The following is a 17,517-nucleotide window of genomic DNA, read 5'->3' on the forward strand; positions in this document are numbered from 1 at the left end:
CTTTCAGATGCTTGATTTCGAGACCTCAAATTCTAAATCTGAGGTCTCGAAATCAAATTCATGGAAAATTACTTCTTTCTCAAAAACTATGTCACTTAGTTTTATACTATCAACCTCTCCCCATTACTCGTCAACAAGTAAGAATTTATGCTAATAATTATTTTGAGTAATTATCAATAGTGTCCACTGCCTTTAATATTTAAAGGCATGTTGGCAGCTGTTATTGGAATTTCACTACATTTATTTTCTGTAATTTCTCGGTTACTTTGAAGCTACTGCAAGTGACTTGGTGGAGTTACTGAGTCCATACCCAGTAGACTCTCCATCTTCCCAGAGTCTTGACGAGAGTTCTCTACCTTCCCAAGATACACCGACTTCTACCCCAGTTCCAAGAGTTAAAGAACCTCTCATCTTAAAGATAGAGAAAGGAATCCTTAAATCCAAAGAGGTAGGTCTCAAAGAAACTTATATTGTTTATGTGAAATTGTTTGAAGAATAACTCCTACTATGGTAACAGTCTCCCGACGATGACTAGAGCAAGCTGGTCGAAAAGCTGAGACCAATTAAGAACTTACTCTGCGGTAGTGAAGTTCATAACGATCCACTAAGCTACAGCAGTAGTCTCAGCCAATTGTCTACCTACCGCCCAGGTAGTAGTTAAAAGCAGGATAGTTTTTTTCAGAACTGAGAAGCCTCCTGAATTCCAAAAATCTACTCTGTGGTGGTAGAGTTTATAGCAAGACAGTTCTCTAAAGAACAAAATCTACCTGATACACACATGGAGTTACCACAAACCAAACATAAGCATTGTTTTCTTTCAACAGAGCACATTTCTGTATTTTTTGTTTCAAGTTCTGAAAGCATTTCTGCCTTTATCCATACAGGGATTCCATCTAAAAAACAAAAACATTGTGTGCCAATTTGTGTTTCCTTGCCATTCCTTTGCCCATTTCTCTTCAATTTATTCTGAAATATTATATCAAAGACTAAAGTAGAACCTCAAGAAACCAAGTCCGATGAGAGTGAGATGGTAAACGTCGAAGATCCAGTAATTGAACAACAACCAACAGACCCTCAGGTACCCTTTGTTTTTGTTTTTTTCCGTCGTCCATTTTTTGTCTTTTCCTGTCAGTAGAGATAGACATCATAATATCCACTAATTATTTTAACTTCAGGATGTCAAATTTCTTTGACTAATGTTTGCTTTCACATAAATGCAAACCGTAGAACATAACATGTCTTAGATTTACCATATTTATTTTTGCCTTTTTCATGAGGATTGTGCAGAAGTTGAAGTTACTGGTTGCTAAATGCTGTGCATTTGGCAGGCTGCTTTAGAATTGGCGGCTGTTGCTATGGCTACAACAATAAACAAAATAGCTTTTGATCATGGTATCATTTGCTCTAAATATGAGGGTTGTTGGTTGGATTCTCACCCAAGTACACATGCTGTATGCCTGTGGTTTTTGTTATGGTTTTTTTTTTTGGCGAAGGAAAATGTTGTCAAATCAGTTCACCATCCAGTACAGCCCTGCTACATAGATCACTTGATGAACTTCCTGATTGGATTATTCCATGCATAACTAGGGGGCCAGTGTCAATCAAGAAATTGATAATGAGATATCACTCAGCCCACTTGCCCCTGTTGCGGCTAATGCTGTTCGACAAAGTAATGCTAAAGTTCAGGAGCACTCTGTAGAAGCCACCAACCTTAAGAGTCCTGTGAAGACATCAAAATCAAAACTCACAGCATCTCAAGAAACGGATGACCATATTCCCTCTCCTTCCTCGATGCAAAGATCTCCAAGAAGGAAAAGCTTGAGTCCTGAACAACAGAAACTGATCACCCAGAAGCTTGACGCTGCTCTTTATAAGAGTCAAGAGCTTGGTGCTACACAGAGTTCGTCTCCCGTACGTTGGCTTCGAGCAATACAGGATCGTAAGAAATCTAAATCCTTAGACGACACTATGAAGATGGACCAGTTAAGCAGATCAAACCTGACGAATCAACCAAATGAGAAATCATCGGTAAAGCCCGATGTGGCCGACACAGAAATGCCAACGATGACCGGAGCCGATCAGCAAATCCACTCACCCGATCCAAAGACTTGTAAACCACCGGATCAAACCACGACTGATGCCAAACAGAATGGTCTCCAACTCTCAAACAATCAACCCAAAACTGACAGCGAAAGGAACAAACCTGAACTAAAGAAAGCCTCACCAACAAAGAAAAGCCCCAGAAGGGTTGAGGTACAGCATTTGTTGAGTATCAGCTCTTGCTATTTGCACATTGCACCTGTTGTTATTTTGTTCATCAAAACACCTGTTTAATTAATGGGTTAGAAATGAAAGTCTCAAAGAAAGTATTTTGAGTGACATTCTACAAGACAGTGTATCCTCTTGTTTTCCATTCAGAAGTCTGACAAGGAGTTTCCTGCAAGATGTAGTTTTTCAAGAAATTTTTAACAAACCAATGCTAAGCAGTCAATGATTACAAGGGATACGACTTCTTCTATGTTTAATTATTACCATGGGATTGCTGGCAAATGAATGTTCAATTAATCTCATTAATTTGTCACGTTTTTGTCTGTTCAAATTAACCACCGGGTAATCGGGTACTTTTTATCAAGCCTCCTGTCGGGTCCCCACCTCTTTTTTATACAAAGATTAACAGCTCATCAATGATCTGATGCTCCCTCTTTGTTTCAAACTCTCCTGTAGTTTGAAACTAGGGTTCTGACTGGGGCAAGCCCGCCAAGAGCAAGTTCGAGTGCCCACATCAGACGATGCACTCACTAGAATTACTCATTTGGAAGTCTAGTCAACCATCGGTACCGTGATATTCAACACTCCATTGCATTCTGCCTTTTCGCTTTAGTATCACTGGTTCCCTGCTGCGCTTTACACATTATTAGCAAGGAACAGGCTATCGGGACCACAGAAGGAACCATGGTCCTGAGGCTGGTTCCAAATGGTCGACCACAGTAGTCAACCAATGGTCCCCAAGCCTGAGTTGAGTCAGAATAGTCAACCTTTAGCTGACTACCGCACTCGAACTTGCTCATTTCTCAAAAAAAGCCTAAGGCTGACAGCCACAGCCACAGTTGAGACACTGGCTCATAATTAAAGAATACAAAAAATGGTTGGCCCAGTCTACACAGTGTGCCCCATAGAAGTTAATCCCCAACCTCAATCACCTAGAGTTGTCCAACGATGTTCAGATTTCAGCCCTAACACAAGCGGCTTGTGTGGCCTTTCCTCAACACCCTAATACTAAACTCGTCTTCTCCCTGGTCCCAAAAGCAAACTAATGATTAGTAATTTTTATTTCCAATTCTCATTTTTGCTTTAATAACAATTAATACTAGTCAACAACAATAACCCATTTCTTCAGCCATCCATTTTGCCAATAAACCATCATTCATTTATATTTGTCGGTAGACCTCTTCTTGCAACTGACTCCATCACCTACACACCTGTTGTGTAGATCATCACATGGTTTATCAAAATTGGCTGGAATAGTTTATCTATCATTCGTCTTAACTTTTACTTTTTACTTTCAGATGATGTTTCATTATTATTTCTTTGGCGCTTGGAAATCAGTGTTTCATTCATGTTTTATTTTTATTTTTGGTTGAACAAAGAAAAATTCACTGGCGTGTTATTTGAACACATGACCTCTGGGTTAAAATGACGGTGCTCAACCAACTGAGGCATTAAGCCCTTATGTTTGTTTCTCCTTGGAGGAGATCATAGTCACATAGCTCAGTTGGTAGAGTGCTGACATGTTAATTGGGAGGTCACAGGTTCAAACCTCGCTCTATTTTTCTTTGTTCGACCCAAAAATTAACCCAGTCAGGGTTTTTTCTGCAGGTTATTTTGCTTACAGTTCTCTTCAGTTCTGTTAAAAGTTCAATCACATCCAATTCAAATAAATTTCACTCTACACTCGCCCTAAAACATGCAACTTTCTAATTGAAAAAAAGGGAGAATGGCTGATGACACTTAACTTTTGTACATTTTTTTTTTTAGTTTTCTATGGCACTTCTTTGAAATGAAAGGAAAAAATGGAAATCAGTAGATCAGCTGAAAAGTTGCATTCCTGTAGAACAGATTTGCCTTCATCAGCATGAATAAAAAGAAATCAAATTAATCACAATTTGTTTTCTCTTGCTACTCTCAAGGCTGATAACAACCTCGATTTGACGGCAGCAGTTCATTCAAGAGGAGTTATCGATAAAGAGGACTTCCGTCACACAGACCCGTCCTCTCCGGATGATACATCGTCTCGAGACGACACAGAGATTAAGGTCAAGAAGAAAGCAACGAGAGGAAGACCTCCTAATAGTCAGCGTAAGAGTGCAAGAAGGATTCAAGCACCTACGGTAAATATACCATCATCGGGAAATAGGCTGGCCTGTAAAGCATGGTCTGTTTACTAGTGCAGTCCTCAGTCCAACACCAATCATTATGAACTCGACACCATTACTGTTGGATTCTGATTTTTGCGGTACATGTATACCTGATCGCATGTAAAGCATAATCAGTTTACTATTGCAGTTCTCGGTCCAACACCATTCATAACTAAACACCTTAACTGTTGGACTCTGAATATAGCCTGATTATGGTGGTAGACCTGATCACATGTAAAGCATGATCAGTTAACTAGTACAGTCCTTGGTCAAATACCATTCATAACTCAACACCTAACTTGGACTCTGAATGTAGCAGTATACCTGATGACATGTACTTAAAGCATGATTAGTTTACTAGTGCAGTCTTCAGTCCAACACCATTCAGTAACTCGACATCCAAAATGTTGGACTCTGACTGTGGTGGTAAGCCTGATTCCTAGAAAGCATGATCAGATTACTAGTGCAGTCCTCAGTCCAACAAAATCAAATTAACGTGCACTTGGATTTTGATGGGTTTGGGTGGTTATGTTATTGTGTTATTCCATGCAAACTACAATGACAGATCAGACAATGAGTTTCTTGTGAATGGATTCTTGAATGTTGTCAAGTCTCTAAACCTGTTGGATGCACTTCTCTAATTCTATCATCACCATTCCATAATCAGGGGGAGGAGGATGAGTTCAGTCACACGGATACTCCACCCACTGGCAGGAGAACAGCCGGTAAGGATGGAGCAGCTAGCGCCATTGCGTCTCTGATCAGCGAAGATTCCAAGGACGACACGCACAGCGAGGGTGAGGAGTCCGATGGGATGGACAAACCCTCGGAGAGTGACGATCTGTCTGCCTCGGCTGGTACCCTGCAATCTCCATACTTCCTGGAGTCACTACCCAACAGCCCTGCATCTGTCTCACACAGGTCAGTTTTGGTTACCGCTGTAACAGTTTGGGTACTTTTTGTACAACGCAGGACTCAAATGTGGAGTCTTTACTGGATCAGAATTTATTTTACAAGGCCAGATTCAAAACGAGTTTAAATAGCATTCAGAGAAACAAGTCATGCTACTTTGATTCTCAACAGAACTGAAAGACATATTTGATTAGTAGTCAACATTTTCCACAGAGACACTACACAATGAGGTATTATTGTTATTAGTCAGTTGTAAAACACAAGACCACCGAGCTTGTCCGGTCAATATTTTACTGGCCCGATGGTATATGAACTGGCCTCGAACTATCATCTTTAAAGTAAAAACCGATTTTGTCTTGACTTTCTTTGTACAGTGAGGAGGATCACGCTTATAAGATTTGGCGCAAAGCGATCATGCTGGTTTGGAGAGCTGTTGCAAGCCACAAGTAAGTATAAAGTTGTTTCACCCGTCGTAAACCAAGGTTCACTCATCCGAGATACACATTCAATTTGAGGATAAAAAGATGAAATAAAGAAAAACAGTGAGTAAGGTCTTCAAACTTTTACTTCATGTGCAACTCACTGCAACATCATCCAGTATCGCAGCATGCCGGTGTGTGGTGCATGCAGTGAGAACCATTACCAACTCAATGAGGTATTTCCAGACTTGTGATTGGTTAAAACACTCTGCTGCTGACAACACCAGGGCTTGGGTCCAGTGAACTAGACCCAATTGGCCACGAAATGCCACAAATACAGTGCTTTTCACACATCAGTAAAAACCAGGCTTAACTCTTTTCCAATAATAACACAGACTTGTAATGCGCACTTATCCACCCTGCTGGGTGTTCAAGATGCAGAAAGTATTGCATCAGCTGGGAATTGAACCCGGTCTCCTGTGTGGCAGGCGAGAATTCTACCACTGACCACCAATGCCTCTTTATCCCTGCAACAATTATTATATCAAATAAATATATTCTCCTCGTCCAGGTATGCCAACATATTCCTCCATCCAGTGACTGACGACATCGCTCCAGGATATAAGAGCATCGTCCTAAGACCGATCAATCTGATGACCATCAAGAAGAATATCGAAAGCGGTTGCATCCGAACGATCGATCAATTCCACCGGGATATGATGCTGATGTTTCAGAATGCCATCATGTATAATAATATCGATCAGCATGTCCATCACATCGCTACCATTATGCAGAGTGACGTCGAGAAACAGATAGAGGTAACGTGTTAATACCTCTCATTTTCACAACTAGCCCCACCCCTCCACGCATACTACCTTCCAATTTCCGTACTTATCTTCATACAAACCATCAGAGTCTACAAAATTTGACAATTAATTCCACATTTAAAATTATGAACAACGCAACATCGTACATCATACTTAAAGCTGCAGTTAAATTTGAACAGACGTAACAGGTAACCAACCTGCTTTCGAACCCTGCCTCCCCCCCTCCATGCATACTACCATACTTCCCCCACACATACCCTCCCCCTTGATCTAACCGAAGACAGATTCTTTAATATCCACAATCCCCATTCCTACCTGTGCATCTTCCATCTCACCCAACACCTGTAAGAATTATGATGTCATGACTCAGCGTGACAGAGAAACTATGGTGTTGACTTAAAGCCATTGGACACTTTCGGTAAACAGTATTGTCCAAAGGCCCACACTTTGTGTATCACAACTTCTATATAAAATAACATACCTGGGAAAATTTAGGCTCAATCGGTCATTGGAGTCGGGAGAAAATAACGGGAAAACCCACCCTTGTTTCCGCATGTTCCGCCGTGTCATGACATGTGTTTACATAAATCCGTAATTCTCGATGTTGAGAATTGACAATTGTTATAATGAATTCTCAAAAAGTAAAGCATTTCATGGAATAATATTTCAAGAGAAGTCTTTTACCATTACCTTCTGTAAACCCTGTAAGTTATTTGTAAATCTGTGAACTTTTTTTTTGTTTCTGTTCCGAAAGTGTATAATGGCTTTAACTCGAGTCAGACTCGAGTTGCCAATTTCACTGACTTGTGACTTGACTTAACTTGACCTGAGGGAAAATGACTATTCTTATATTTCTTTATCCAAACAGGAGTTTGTGTCAACGCAGGCACTTGTACAACAACCGGACTCTACCAAAATGCTGCGGGGTAGAGGCAAGCAGGGACAGGTGGTAAGTCATCTTTTCAAAATCAAACCCGACTACAAAATATCAAAAGACAAGCATCAATATGAATCATTTACACTTCAAATTCCATCTGTCACTGCCGGGCTGGAAAAGCTCAGCCTTAATTTCAGGAATTCATTATTGTGGTTGGCTTCCTCATAAAAAGTAACCAAGAAATTCTGACCAGTTGTCTACTATCAAATGACTTATTAACCGTTACAATTTTATCCCTGGTTAATCTTATCAACAGATAAATAGCTTGTTTTGCTGTCCTTGTTTTTCAACCATTTTAACGCATTATCGCTGTGCAATGTTTTTCTGATCTGGTTAGGGACAGTAGTTTGACACATTTGTCGTTTTATGAAATTCTGGGTCATTTGCACTTTTATCTTGGGGTTTTTGAATTTTAATGGCCTTTTTATCGAATTAACTAGCTTTTGAACATTAGAGACCATAATTCAGCTTCTTTTTTTACTGCAAGGGTCTTTTTAAATATGACAAAATGACAGCCATTCTTTGATTCTCTGTTTACAGGAAGAGGACCGTTCACGTCGAAGTTCCACCGACACAGATACGTCAGGGAAGAAGAGACGCACAAGATCCGATGAGAATTAAAGAGGAACTCTATGGGAATTTTGGCCAAGAACTATCTTAAATTCGGGATCAGATCACAACGATTTGTGACAAGGGCATTAACCCAACGACAACAGTTTTAGAAATGCCATAAGTAAGCCTTTGGATTAATTGATGTATATCTTGAATACTGATAGTTTCTTTCATGTGAAAGAATACATGGAGAAATGTGGAATGTGGAGAAAGCAGAATTGTTGAATCGTTGTTAATGACTGAAGAATATATGATCAGTTTGTTTTTATGTAACAGATCAAACAATGTTTAAAGGGAAGGTACACATTTGGTAATTACTCAAAACAAATATTAACTTAAAAACTGACTTGGTAACTAGCATTGGAGAGCTGTTGATAGTATAAAACATTGTGGGAAACGACTCCCTCTGAAGTAACGTAGTTTTTGAAAAAGAGGTAATTTCTCACTAAAATATAAAAAAGACTTCTAGCTAGAAGTCTTTTATTTCTATCTGAAAGCACACAAATTCGTCTAACAAGGGTGTTTTTTCTTTCATCATTTTCTCACAACTCCGATGACCTTTTGTGCTCAAATTTTTACCGGTTTGTTATTTTATGCATATATGTTGAGATACACCAGTTGGGGAGGTAGTGCTTTCTGCTCTACCGGCTAGGCTTTGAATTGAAGATACCCAAGCCTACATTCGTATGGACTGTGAAAGGGGTAACCCTGTTTCAGCCCTAGGAGTAGGTGGCAGTGGCCTCTGGAAAAAAATAGTTGTAGCCCACACCTTGAAGTGGCCTTCAGGCCTTGTGTGTCAGGCAACTTGCATACAAAAAAAATTAAAAAAAAAAAAAAAAAAACTGGTCTTTGATAATTACCAATAGTGTATCTTCCCTTTGAGCCTGTATCACACTTCCGCCATCTTCGTCATGTTACCACAGAGTACCATGTAATGTTAATAGTACTATTTTATTTTTTTTTGCATGAGAGGGATCAAATTTTTTTTTTATTCTCGTCTCATTTTGACCTGTCGCACAATCAAGTGGAGAAAGAAATCATGGTTGAACCGTTATGTATATGTTTGTGTGAGAAATCTGTTATCGCTACTTAAGTCAGGTAAATATGGCAGATTTTATAGTTGTTTACCGCATTGCTTCAATATCAGTGCGCCATGATGGTTACTGGTGTTGCCTTGCCTTTGATAATCCATTGTGCGAAGACAATGTTCATTGGGGCCCCATATGGCCTATTAAAGGGAGGGTATGAAAACCAATTCAACACACTTTGATTCCCATTCATAAATACCTTTTCGGTCAAAAAACATCAACACTTTTTGGTCAAAAATTAAAATAAATGCACAAATTATAATTGTTCAATGATTTCTTTCAACACAACAGTACACCCCCTCCAACTATGAAATGGTAAGGCCCTCGGGTAAACAACTCCTTATAAGGGAATGCTGTGCGCGTCGCGCGTATTGCGTGATGTGGCACTACTGTCCCGGCCGTTGCTCTTGACCAATAGGAATGAAGAAACTGTCTTATAAGCACAGGTGCAAGCTCGCATGTCACGCCCATGTTTCAGCACTTTTTACTGGTCATAAACAAAGGTTTATACACACCCACGTGACGCGATCTCCACCAATAGGAATAGCGAAAGTGTGAGGTATTTATGAATCACCCTCTAAAACTATGTCTGCTACATCTGCTCTAGTCTAACTGATGTGTTATGGGTTTTTATTTCCAGAAGGCTTGGGACATTCCGCGCATGCACTCATACTTCTGAATTTAAAAAAATAGCTGTTGGATTTTTTTTTTTTTTTTAACAACCCTTTTGAATTGTATATCCAAGTTCCATTTGTGTATTGTGCTTACAAAATAAACATTAAAACAATAATATTAAATAAATATGCAATTGAAGAAGGGAAAAAACATGTTTTCGATGTTAGCTTTTATTTTTGTATCAATCCAACTTAGTTATTTATTGTCCAACATGTTGTGAGTAAAGTTTGTTAACTCTGAAAGATTTTAGTTTTTTTGCAAAAAACTACCAAGGAATCCCTAACAAAAAAGCCAACATTCTACAATCTGAAAACATTAAACACTTTAAATTACAAATAATTTATCTACATGTCATGACTGCAAACAAAATACAAATGCAATATTTAAACACTATAAAATAAAAAATAAGAACATGTGGATTAACAATTCTGGAAGCCAACATTTCCTATGACGACGGTCAATAAACAAAAAATTAAATCAAACTAACACAATATAAAACTTTTGCCTTTGTGTCGCCTGCAAAAAGACTCCGCTTGGGTTGAACGGCTGAGCCATAAATTATTTTTTGCACTTTATAAAAGTGAAAGCTTTAAGATTAATCTAGTCACTGCAACAAAATTTTATCATTCCTGAACGTAATGGACGATAAACAGAGTTCTGCAGTTTGGTTGAATCTGCATGATGTGAGACATCCCAGAGCGACAGAAGAATTCTACGGGACACAGTTTCAGTTGTCACATCATTGCATACTGGTAGAAATTCCTTCAAAACATCCATAGATTCCCAATACACATCAAATTCCTAAAACATCCCTTGGGAATGGAAGCTACTGGTACAAGACGTCCTTAAGATCTTCACCTCTCCTTTACATTGCTTGAAGCAACTTCAGTATGCATGCCTAACACGAGTTAAGTCGCTGCTTAAACATAAACATAGCCAATCCTTGCAGGCAGTGGTGTTTGAAAAACTTGATGTAGGCCAAAGTGACTTCCATTTTGGAGTGTCAAGATAATTGAAGAAAAGTGAAGACAAAGTATGTTGCCAGTGGAAGCTATTGGTACAAGACGTCCTTAAGATCATCAGCTCTCCTTCACAGTGTTTCTGTTTCAAGCAACTGCTGTATGCATGCCACACATGAGTTAAGCCTAACATGAGTAAAGCCTAAACATGAGTTAAGTCTAACATGAGTTCAGCTTAACATGAGTAACGCCTAACATGAGTTAAACCACTGGTTAACTAAAACATAACCAATCCACGCAGACAGTGGTGTTTGAAAAATGTGAAGTAGGCAAAAGTGACTTCCACTTTTAAGTGTCAAGATAATTGAAGACAAAGTCAAAGTCCAATGGCAGTGGAAGCTACTGGTACAAGACGTCCTTAAGATCATCAGCTCTCCTTCACAATGCTTCTTTTTGAAGCAACTTCTGTATGCATGATTAAAGACGCTGGTTAACTAAAACAAAACCAACTTGAGTGTCAAGATAAATGAAGACAAAGTCAAGTTCCTGCCTTCCGAATGAAGTGACGAGATCCTCAAAGGCCAAGCATCGCATCTCATTAAGGTTTAAAAAATCCTCACTCAGTCTTGTAATCTTGAAGAGTCAATACGACTAACCGGAGCACAAGAGTTCGTCAATCCAAGACTAAAAACTAATTCCCTACAAAATAGCATCTTGGTTTCTACTTGGAATCCGATTCCCTTTTTTGTTCTCGTTTAAGAAAGTTGTGAAAAGTGTCTAAGTTAATCGGGGGTTCCTCGTGTCGCCGGTATTACCTTATGTTTTTCCTCTGAATGACTTGACGTGTTCAGCGCCGTGTTTGACTCCTAGACCTACTGCGGGATCGACGACGGCTGAGATGGAAAGAAAACCAAAAATGGAGCATAAAAATATGATATTATTATTATTTACTTGGCATAATTTAGTAAGTTATTTATTTATTTATTTGTTTCTTTATTTTTTTATTTTGGTTAAAAACACAATACATTGTCGGCAAATAAAACTAGAATGACACGTTCACAAAATGTCTACATTCTACAAGAGACAAGCAAAATCTAGACCAACCTAACAAAAAGAACAAAACAAAATACATGAATAACATAACAAAACAGGGAGGACAATGAGCAATGGCACAAGCCTGAATTGAACAATTCAACTAAATATCTTTGACTCAGAAACCTTTAAAAGTCTAATGCCACTAACTACATTATTAAAATATATAAACAATCTAAGAAAGCCAAATGTTTACATAAAAATACACAAAATAAACAATCCAAGAAAAGTTTAGATATCCCCCAAGGGGAAAAAACATCCACATAAACATGCATACATACAAACACACATACAGTTTATACAAAATATTGCCATGAAAGAATGCAGTATACAAATACAAATTTGTTATCCGAAAAACAATGCATATTAGAAAAAAGCTCAACTTTGTAATCGGCAGATTGCACATGACGTCATTGACTGCCATCTTTGATGACAAATGACAGAGAAACACATGTGATATGCGCAGTGCACAACTCTCAGCTAATGGTAACCTTTTAGTAAGCAAGTTCCATCAACGTTTGAAAGGTTCCAGAGGATAGTATGGGTTTATGAAAATGTTTTCCAAAACAAAAAGTGCAACCTACCTATCTGGAGAACTACTACGTGAACGGCTTTTGCTTCGTGTTGGACGACTCCTGGAGTGATGTCGTCTGTTATGGCTATAAATAAAACAAATTGGATATTACTTAATACATTATTAATCCAAATTCAAATTATCTTCTCAGACAAAAGGAATGATCTTAATAATAACAGACGTTTATAGTGTGAAACAGAAAAGATAATTCAAACAATGTGTTTGATCATGTTTGTGTTAACTACGTTTAAAGCAACTGTCTGTATGAATATACTCTGCTGCACAAGTAATACAAAAAATGCAGAGAAAAGGAAATAAACAAGCAGATTATAAACAATTAACTGGGTGAAGTACACAAATGGGTTTTTAACTATGATTTCAAAAGAACAAATCATTGTGCTTGAGCAACAAGGTCAAACGTTGATTTTGCAACCAAGTCATATGGCGTGCAAAAACACTCTGTGTTACATCATCATATCTGGGCATCCGTCTTAGATTAGGATTAAACTTTCACCAAACTTAAGATGGGTTCAATGGGTCATAACATCTATGGTTACGGAACTGAAATCGTCAAAGCTTAGGGCTGGAGTTAGTGTCGCCCTAAGGTCCGATGGCAGGACAGAGAGCTAAGGTGATTCATTCACCAGCACCAGGGCCCAATTTCATAGAGCTGCTGTAAAGCACAAAAATTTGCTTAGAATGAAATTTTTGCCTTGATTAAAACAGGATTACCAACCAAGTTTCCACGTGATTTTCAGAATGAGCAAAAAAACAGCTGAATACCAGTAACAGACAATATGCAACAAATGGAAATTTGGTTTTTAATTCTGTTTTTATCAAGGCAAAAATTTCATGCTAAGGAAATTTTTGTGCTACTGCTTAGCAGCTCTATGAAATTGAGCCCTGATCATGGGATGAATGAACCAAAGTATAAATCAAATTTCGCTTAATTTAAAATTGATGAAGAACCATGACGGCTTACATTTGCGGTGAGCAACTTCTAGATCTACTCCTGCTCCTAGCTGAATGACGTCGGTAAGGACTCCTACTTCTTGAACGGCGCCGACCTCTATCACGCCCTCTGTATGCCTGCCTCCTAAGTTGGTCTGGAGCTGTACAAACAAAATTAATAAGATGCATTAATCTGGGACTTGAGGCATTACATGATGAGGACTTCATAGTAATTCCGGCTATAAAAAACAAATTCATTATAGTTATTATTATTATTGAGGTATCAATATATATTTGGTTTGCGGTAACACCATGTGTGTATCTACTTGTCTTGCTTTATATTCTACTACAACGGAGAGGATTTTGGGAATAATCCATAGAGATTTTTTATTCTTCCGATGGTGGGTGAAAAATATCTTTCGAAGCATTTATACAAAACTCTCAAAAGCTTTAATGGCAAAGACCAGGGAAATAAGGTCAAGGTTCTTTGCACTATACAATTATTGCATTGGAACCCTAAGAAAATCAATGAAATCACTTCTACACCTTGTCTCAATTTCACAGAGCAGCTTAAGCACCCAAAAAAGAAGACAAAATTATGCTAAAACCAAAGTTTTTATTTTTTTTACTATCGAAGCTGGGGTATTTGAGGCGGGACTAGTCGAGTAGTAAGTTTCACTAGACACCCAAGCCTGTTGCTAAGCAGGGAAATTTTAAGCAGTTTTTTCTGCAATAAGCAGCTCCATGAAATTGGGCCCAGCTCAGCTCATCCCACAGTAGATGTTCAAACTTACTTTTTCTGTCTCCCTCGGAGTACTTGACCTCAAGTTCTCGTCCAAGCAGTCTCACTCCGTCTGAATAATACAGAGCATCTTCTGCGTCTCGTTCATCTTCATATGTGATACCGAGAGTTAAGAAAGCAAATGAGGTACAGAAAGACAAACACTCCCATGGACAAACAACCAAGAAACTGTGTTGCATACAATACAGTCTGTGCACTTAAGAATAGAACTTCTAAAAAAGAAGAAAGGGTTTGGGTATTTTTTGTTAGACACAAAACACAATGTCCACAAAATTACTTACAAGATTAAACTTACAAAATTTGACAATAACGATGATTATAGAAAGCTTCCCTTAAAATATCACTTGCTGAAATGTGTAGTTTTTGAGAATGAGTAAAACAATGTCACAAAAATAATTTTGGGTCTCAGTTAGAGAACAATTATTTTAGCATGTACAACAGATTTATGCGACTCCTAAAAACTTTGCTCTATGATTTCCAAAATCTTGACAACTAATGAGGCTGAAACTTCAACAGGTAAATAATATTACATACATCTTTATTTCATTCACATTGTGAATGAAGATGTGTATAGGGAGTCATGTCAAGGTAAAAAAATGCATTTACAAAAAAAAATCAAACCCCAACTTCTTTGAAAGAGACATCGTCATTTAGATGGAACATTAACGAATTGGTTTTTGCTAACAAAACAATTGCTGGCAGTATCAGCACCAACTCACCTGTAGAAGTTTGAGATCGATCGGCCATCTGGGTTAGGAGAAAATAGTGACAACCGATTGAACATTTGGCATGATATCGCCTCAAAAGAAAAGTGAATAAAATGCTCACTGAGCGATAAACTCCAAACGGAAATTAGTCTTATTTATTCCTCATCAAATATGAAATTTCAGACAGAAATATTTCAAAGGATGTTTTCTACTATCATTATCATTAGACCATGTAAGTTATATGTAAATCTGTGACGTTAGACAAGTTTTTTCTCACTAGTTCTGTAATGTTCCTTTAAATATTTTTAAAAAACAGTTGAATGTGTTTAAACAGCTACTTGAGCGGAATGTTTTTAATGGAAATGCTATTTTAACCATTATGTAATTTTGAAATGTGCACACTTCTGAATTTTTGGTAATTATCAATTAAAAAATCAGGCCCATGCCTCAAGGTTTGGAAAAACTTGAAACACTTCTGCCGGTGACAGCGCGTGTCAAAATGACAATGCTTTGGTGTCATGCTTATGGGTGTACCTCCACGCTGCACCAAAGTGGCTAAACAAATTGGAGCTCCCAACTATGACGTAACATGAGTGATTAGATTACATAACAGAGCCTTTCGCGAATCTTTCAGAAAAGCGCGTGATAAGGGTATTTACACAATTAAACTCTGTTTATATATGACTCGACTTCCTTGTAGATTGAAAACATTTTAAATTAAATTCAGCAAGTTCACGACTTGACGTTTTTGTTCAACCAGGTCTTTAAAGGATATTGAATGTAGGAGAATCCTCGAGGCTCTTTAGTGTAGTAGTCCAGAGGAATGTACACATCAGAGATCTCTCCATATTTTCCAAAGATCTTACGCAGATCATCTTCCCTATGAAGAAAACAAAATAATAACAAATTAAAGGCGAAGTGTCCTGAGAAGTCAGGCTGCCCAGCTTGATCTGCCATGTAATTATAAATATATAAAGATGATGTCGCGCGATAACCTGCGATGCTCAGCTCAGCCATTGAACATGCACTTTGTGAAGCTACATGCAATGCCAACTTCACGTTTAGTTTTTCTTCCCATTTTTGACAGATCGGGTTTGTTTGCAGACAACGCCCTCCATTGTGCTTCGACGACGTTCTGCAGGCTTGAAATTCTCCTCTCAACTCAGGTTGGCTTTTTTGACATAAATAAGATTAGGACTAGGAGTAAAAATAGGACAATAAAAAAGCTCAGGTGGTTCTTGAACGGCCTATCTTATCTAATCTGACGAAGTTACGTGACAGTTTTGAGACATAAACAACAAGCAAGAAAAACAAAAAACGAGTCAAAAGACACAACACCGAACAGAAAAAAAAGGAAACAACACAAAAAAGTCACAAGCAGACGAACAAACAAGGGATTGTTTTTATTGTTTTTTACACATTGTATAAAATATTGGCCCACTTAACAAAAAAGAAACTGTGCAAGCACCTGACCTGACCTTATTCACCCAGGCACATGCAGTAAATAATGTTTCCAAATTTCCATAGGCCTATTTTTTTCATACCGAATTCAAAAACACTGACAAGTGTCAGTGACGACATGGCATGGTCATGGACAACACTGTGGCAGCTGCTCTAACCTTATTCCGTCCATTTCCGACATATATCTGACTTCGGCCACAAAAAAATGTAATTAAAACCAAATTAAATGCACTTTGCATCTTTAATGCCCCTTAGTGACGTACCTGGTATCTGGGTGAACATTCCGTACGAAAAGTGAAGAATTCGGAGCTCTACTGAGTCGCCTGCGAGACATTTTGATGCACAACTTTAGTTACAAACACAGGGCTCTCTCGAAAAGTTGAAGCGCGCTATACTCTAACTGTAATCTGCCGCTTGAGGGCGCAAACAAAGAAAAACACGCCCGAGGGTACAGCTAAAAATGTAAAAACCAATTATAAACAATTAATTTATATTATCCTCTCCTCCAAAGAACGTGTTTATTTCTTATCTTATTAGTAAGATAAGACATATTCAAAGTCACCCCCACCCTTCTTTGACTCTTCCATTCGCTGAAAAAGAGTAAATATTGTCAAAAAAGTGAGTGTTTCTTCCTCTCAAACAAAAATTATTTATGGTTTCCGCTAGGTTGAGACTCTACCAGGCAGAACCATACACATGTTCTGCTTTAATAAAGAGCAAAAAAAAAATGATCAGGATGCCAGTCAAAAAATAATATACACATGAACATTGGTAGCCTATTTCTGGTATGATTAGCATAATGATTTATTTACTAAATAGAACCATACAATTGTATTCCCCAGTTTTCATTTGAAAGAATAGAATAGCGCGTTGAAGTTTGTGCCCTGGAGTTTTTATTATTACCTAACCCCCCCCCCCCCCCCCGCCCCCAAAGAACCTAAACCCTAAACATTGCCCAAAAGAATTACCATTGGGATGAGAAATGATTTAAAGGAACACGTTGCCTTGGATTGGTCGAGTTGGTCTTTGAAAAGCGTTTGTAACCGTTTTTTATTAAATGCATATGGGTAGAAAGATGTTGTAAAA

General features: G+C 38.2%; 2 protein-coding genes across 3 annotated transcripts in view; one reads left to right on the forward strand and one right to left on the reverse strand.

Moving 5' to 3' along the window:
• LOC139941204 (bromodomain-containing protein 8-like) overlaps positions 1 to 9,981 on the forward strand; it is an 18,711-nt gene extending 8,730 nt beyond the window's left edge. Inside the window, 9 exon segments of the mRNA XM_071937662.1 lie at positions 273 to 448; positions 986 to 1,078; positions 1,588 to 2,253; positions 4,188 to 4,388; positions 5,083 to 5,336; positions 5,702 to 5,773; positions 6,318 to 6,564; positions 7,442 to 7,522; positions 8,051 to 9,981. Coding sequence (XP_071793763.1) covers positions 273 to 448; positions 986 to 1,078; positions 1,588 to 2,253; positions 4,188 to 4,388; positions 5,083 to 5,336; positions 5,702 to 5,773; positions 6,318 to 6,564; positions 7,442 to 7,522; positions 8,051 to 8,131 — 1,871 coding nt within the window. The 3' untranslated portion in view covers positions 8,132 to 9,981.
• A 72-nt stretch (positions 9,982 to 10,053) lies between these two features.
• On the reverse strand, positions 10,054 to 16,826 carry LOC139941210 (serine/arginine-rich splicing factor 10-like). Of its 2 annotated transcripts, XR_011786569.1 has the most exons (7): positions 16,695 to 16,826; positions 15,742 to 15,850; positions 14,256 to 14,355; positions 13,493 to 13,622; positions 12,521 to 12,595; positions 11,096 to 11,737; positions 10,054 to 11,046 (listed from the first exon to the last, which is right to left on the reverse strand). XR_011786569.1 is itself a non-coding variant. In XM_071937670.1 (6 exons), exons 1-6 carry the CDS (start codon positions 16,763 to 16,765, stop codon positions 11,692 to 11,694), a joined length of 531 nt encoding a protein of 176 aa, XP_071793771.1. In that variant the 5' UTR covers positions 16,766 to 16,826; the 3' UTR covers positions 10,054 to 11,691. The 2 variants fall into 2 exon arrangements, 1 of the variants encoding a protein (XP_071793771.1); XM_071937670.1 differs by having other exon boundaries at positions 10,054 to 11,737.
• Positions 16,827 to 17,517: the final 691 nt, after the last annotated feature.

The sequence above is a fragment of the Asterias amurensis genome, chromosome 8, assembly GCF_032118995.1.
Source record: "Asterias amurensis chromosome 8, ASM3211899v1".
Classification (NCBI taxonomy): Eukaryota; Metazoa; Echinodermata; class Asteroidea; order Forcipulatida; family Asteriidae; genus Asterias; species Asterias amurensis.

Bases quoted from the DNA above. Each gene is read 5' to 3' on its own strand.
- LOC139941210 (XM_071937670.1), bottom strand. From the start codon at position 16,765: ATGTCTCGCAGGCGACTCAGTAGAGCTCCGAATTCTTCACTTTTCGTA. The intron at 12,596-13,492 runs GTAAGCCGTCAT...TTTTATTTATAG, and splicing joins AGAAGTTGCTCACCGCAAAT to CCATAACAGACGACATCACT. The intron at 11,738-12,520 runs GTAGGTTGCACT...TTTCCATCTCAG, and splicing joins CGTAGTAGTTCTCCAGATAG to CCGTCGTCGATCCCGCAGTA.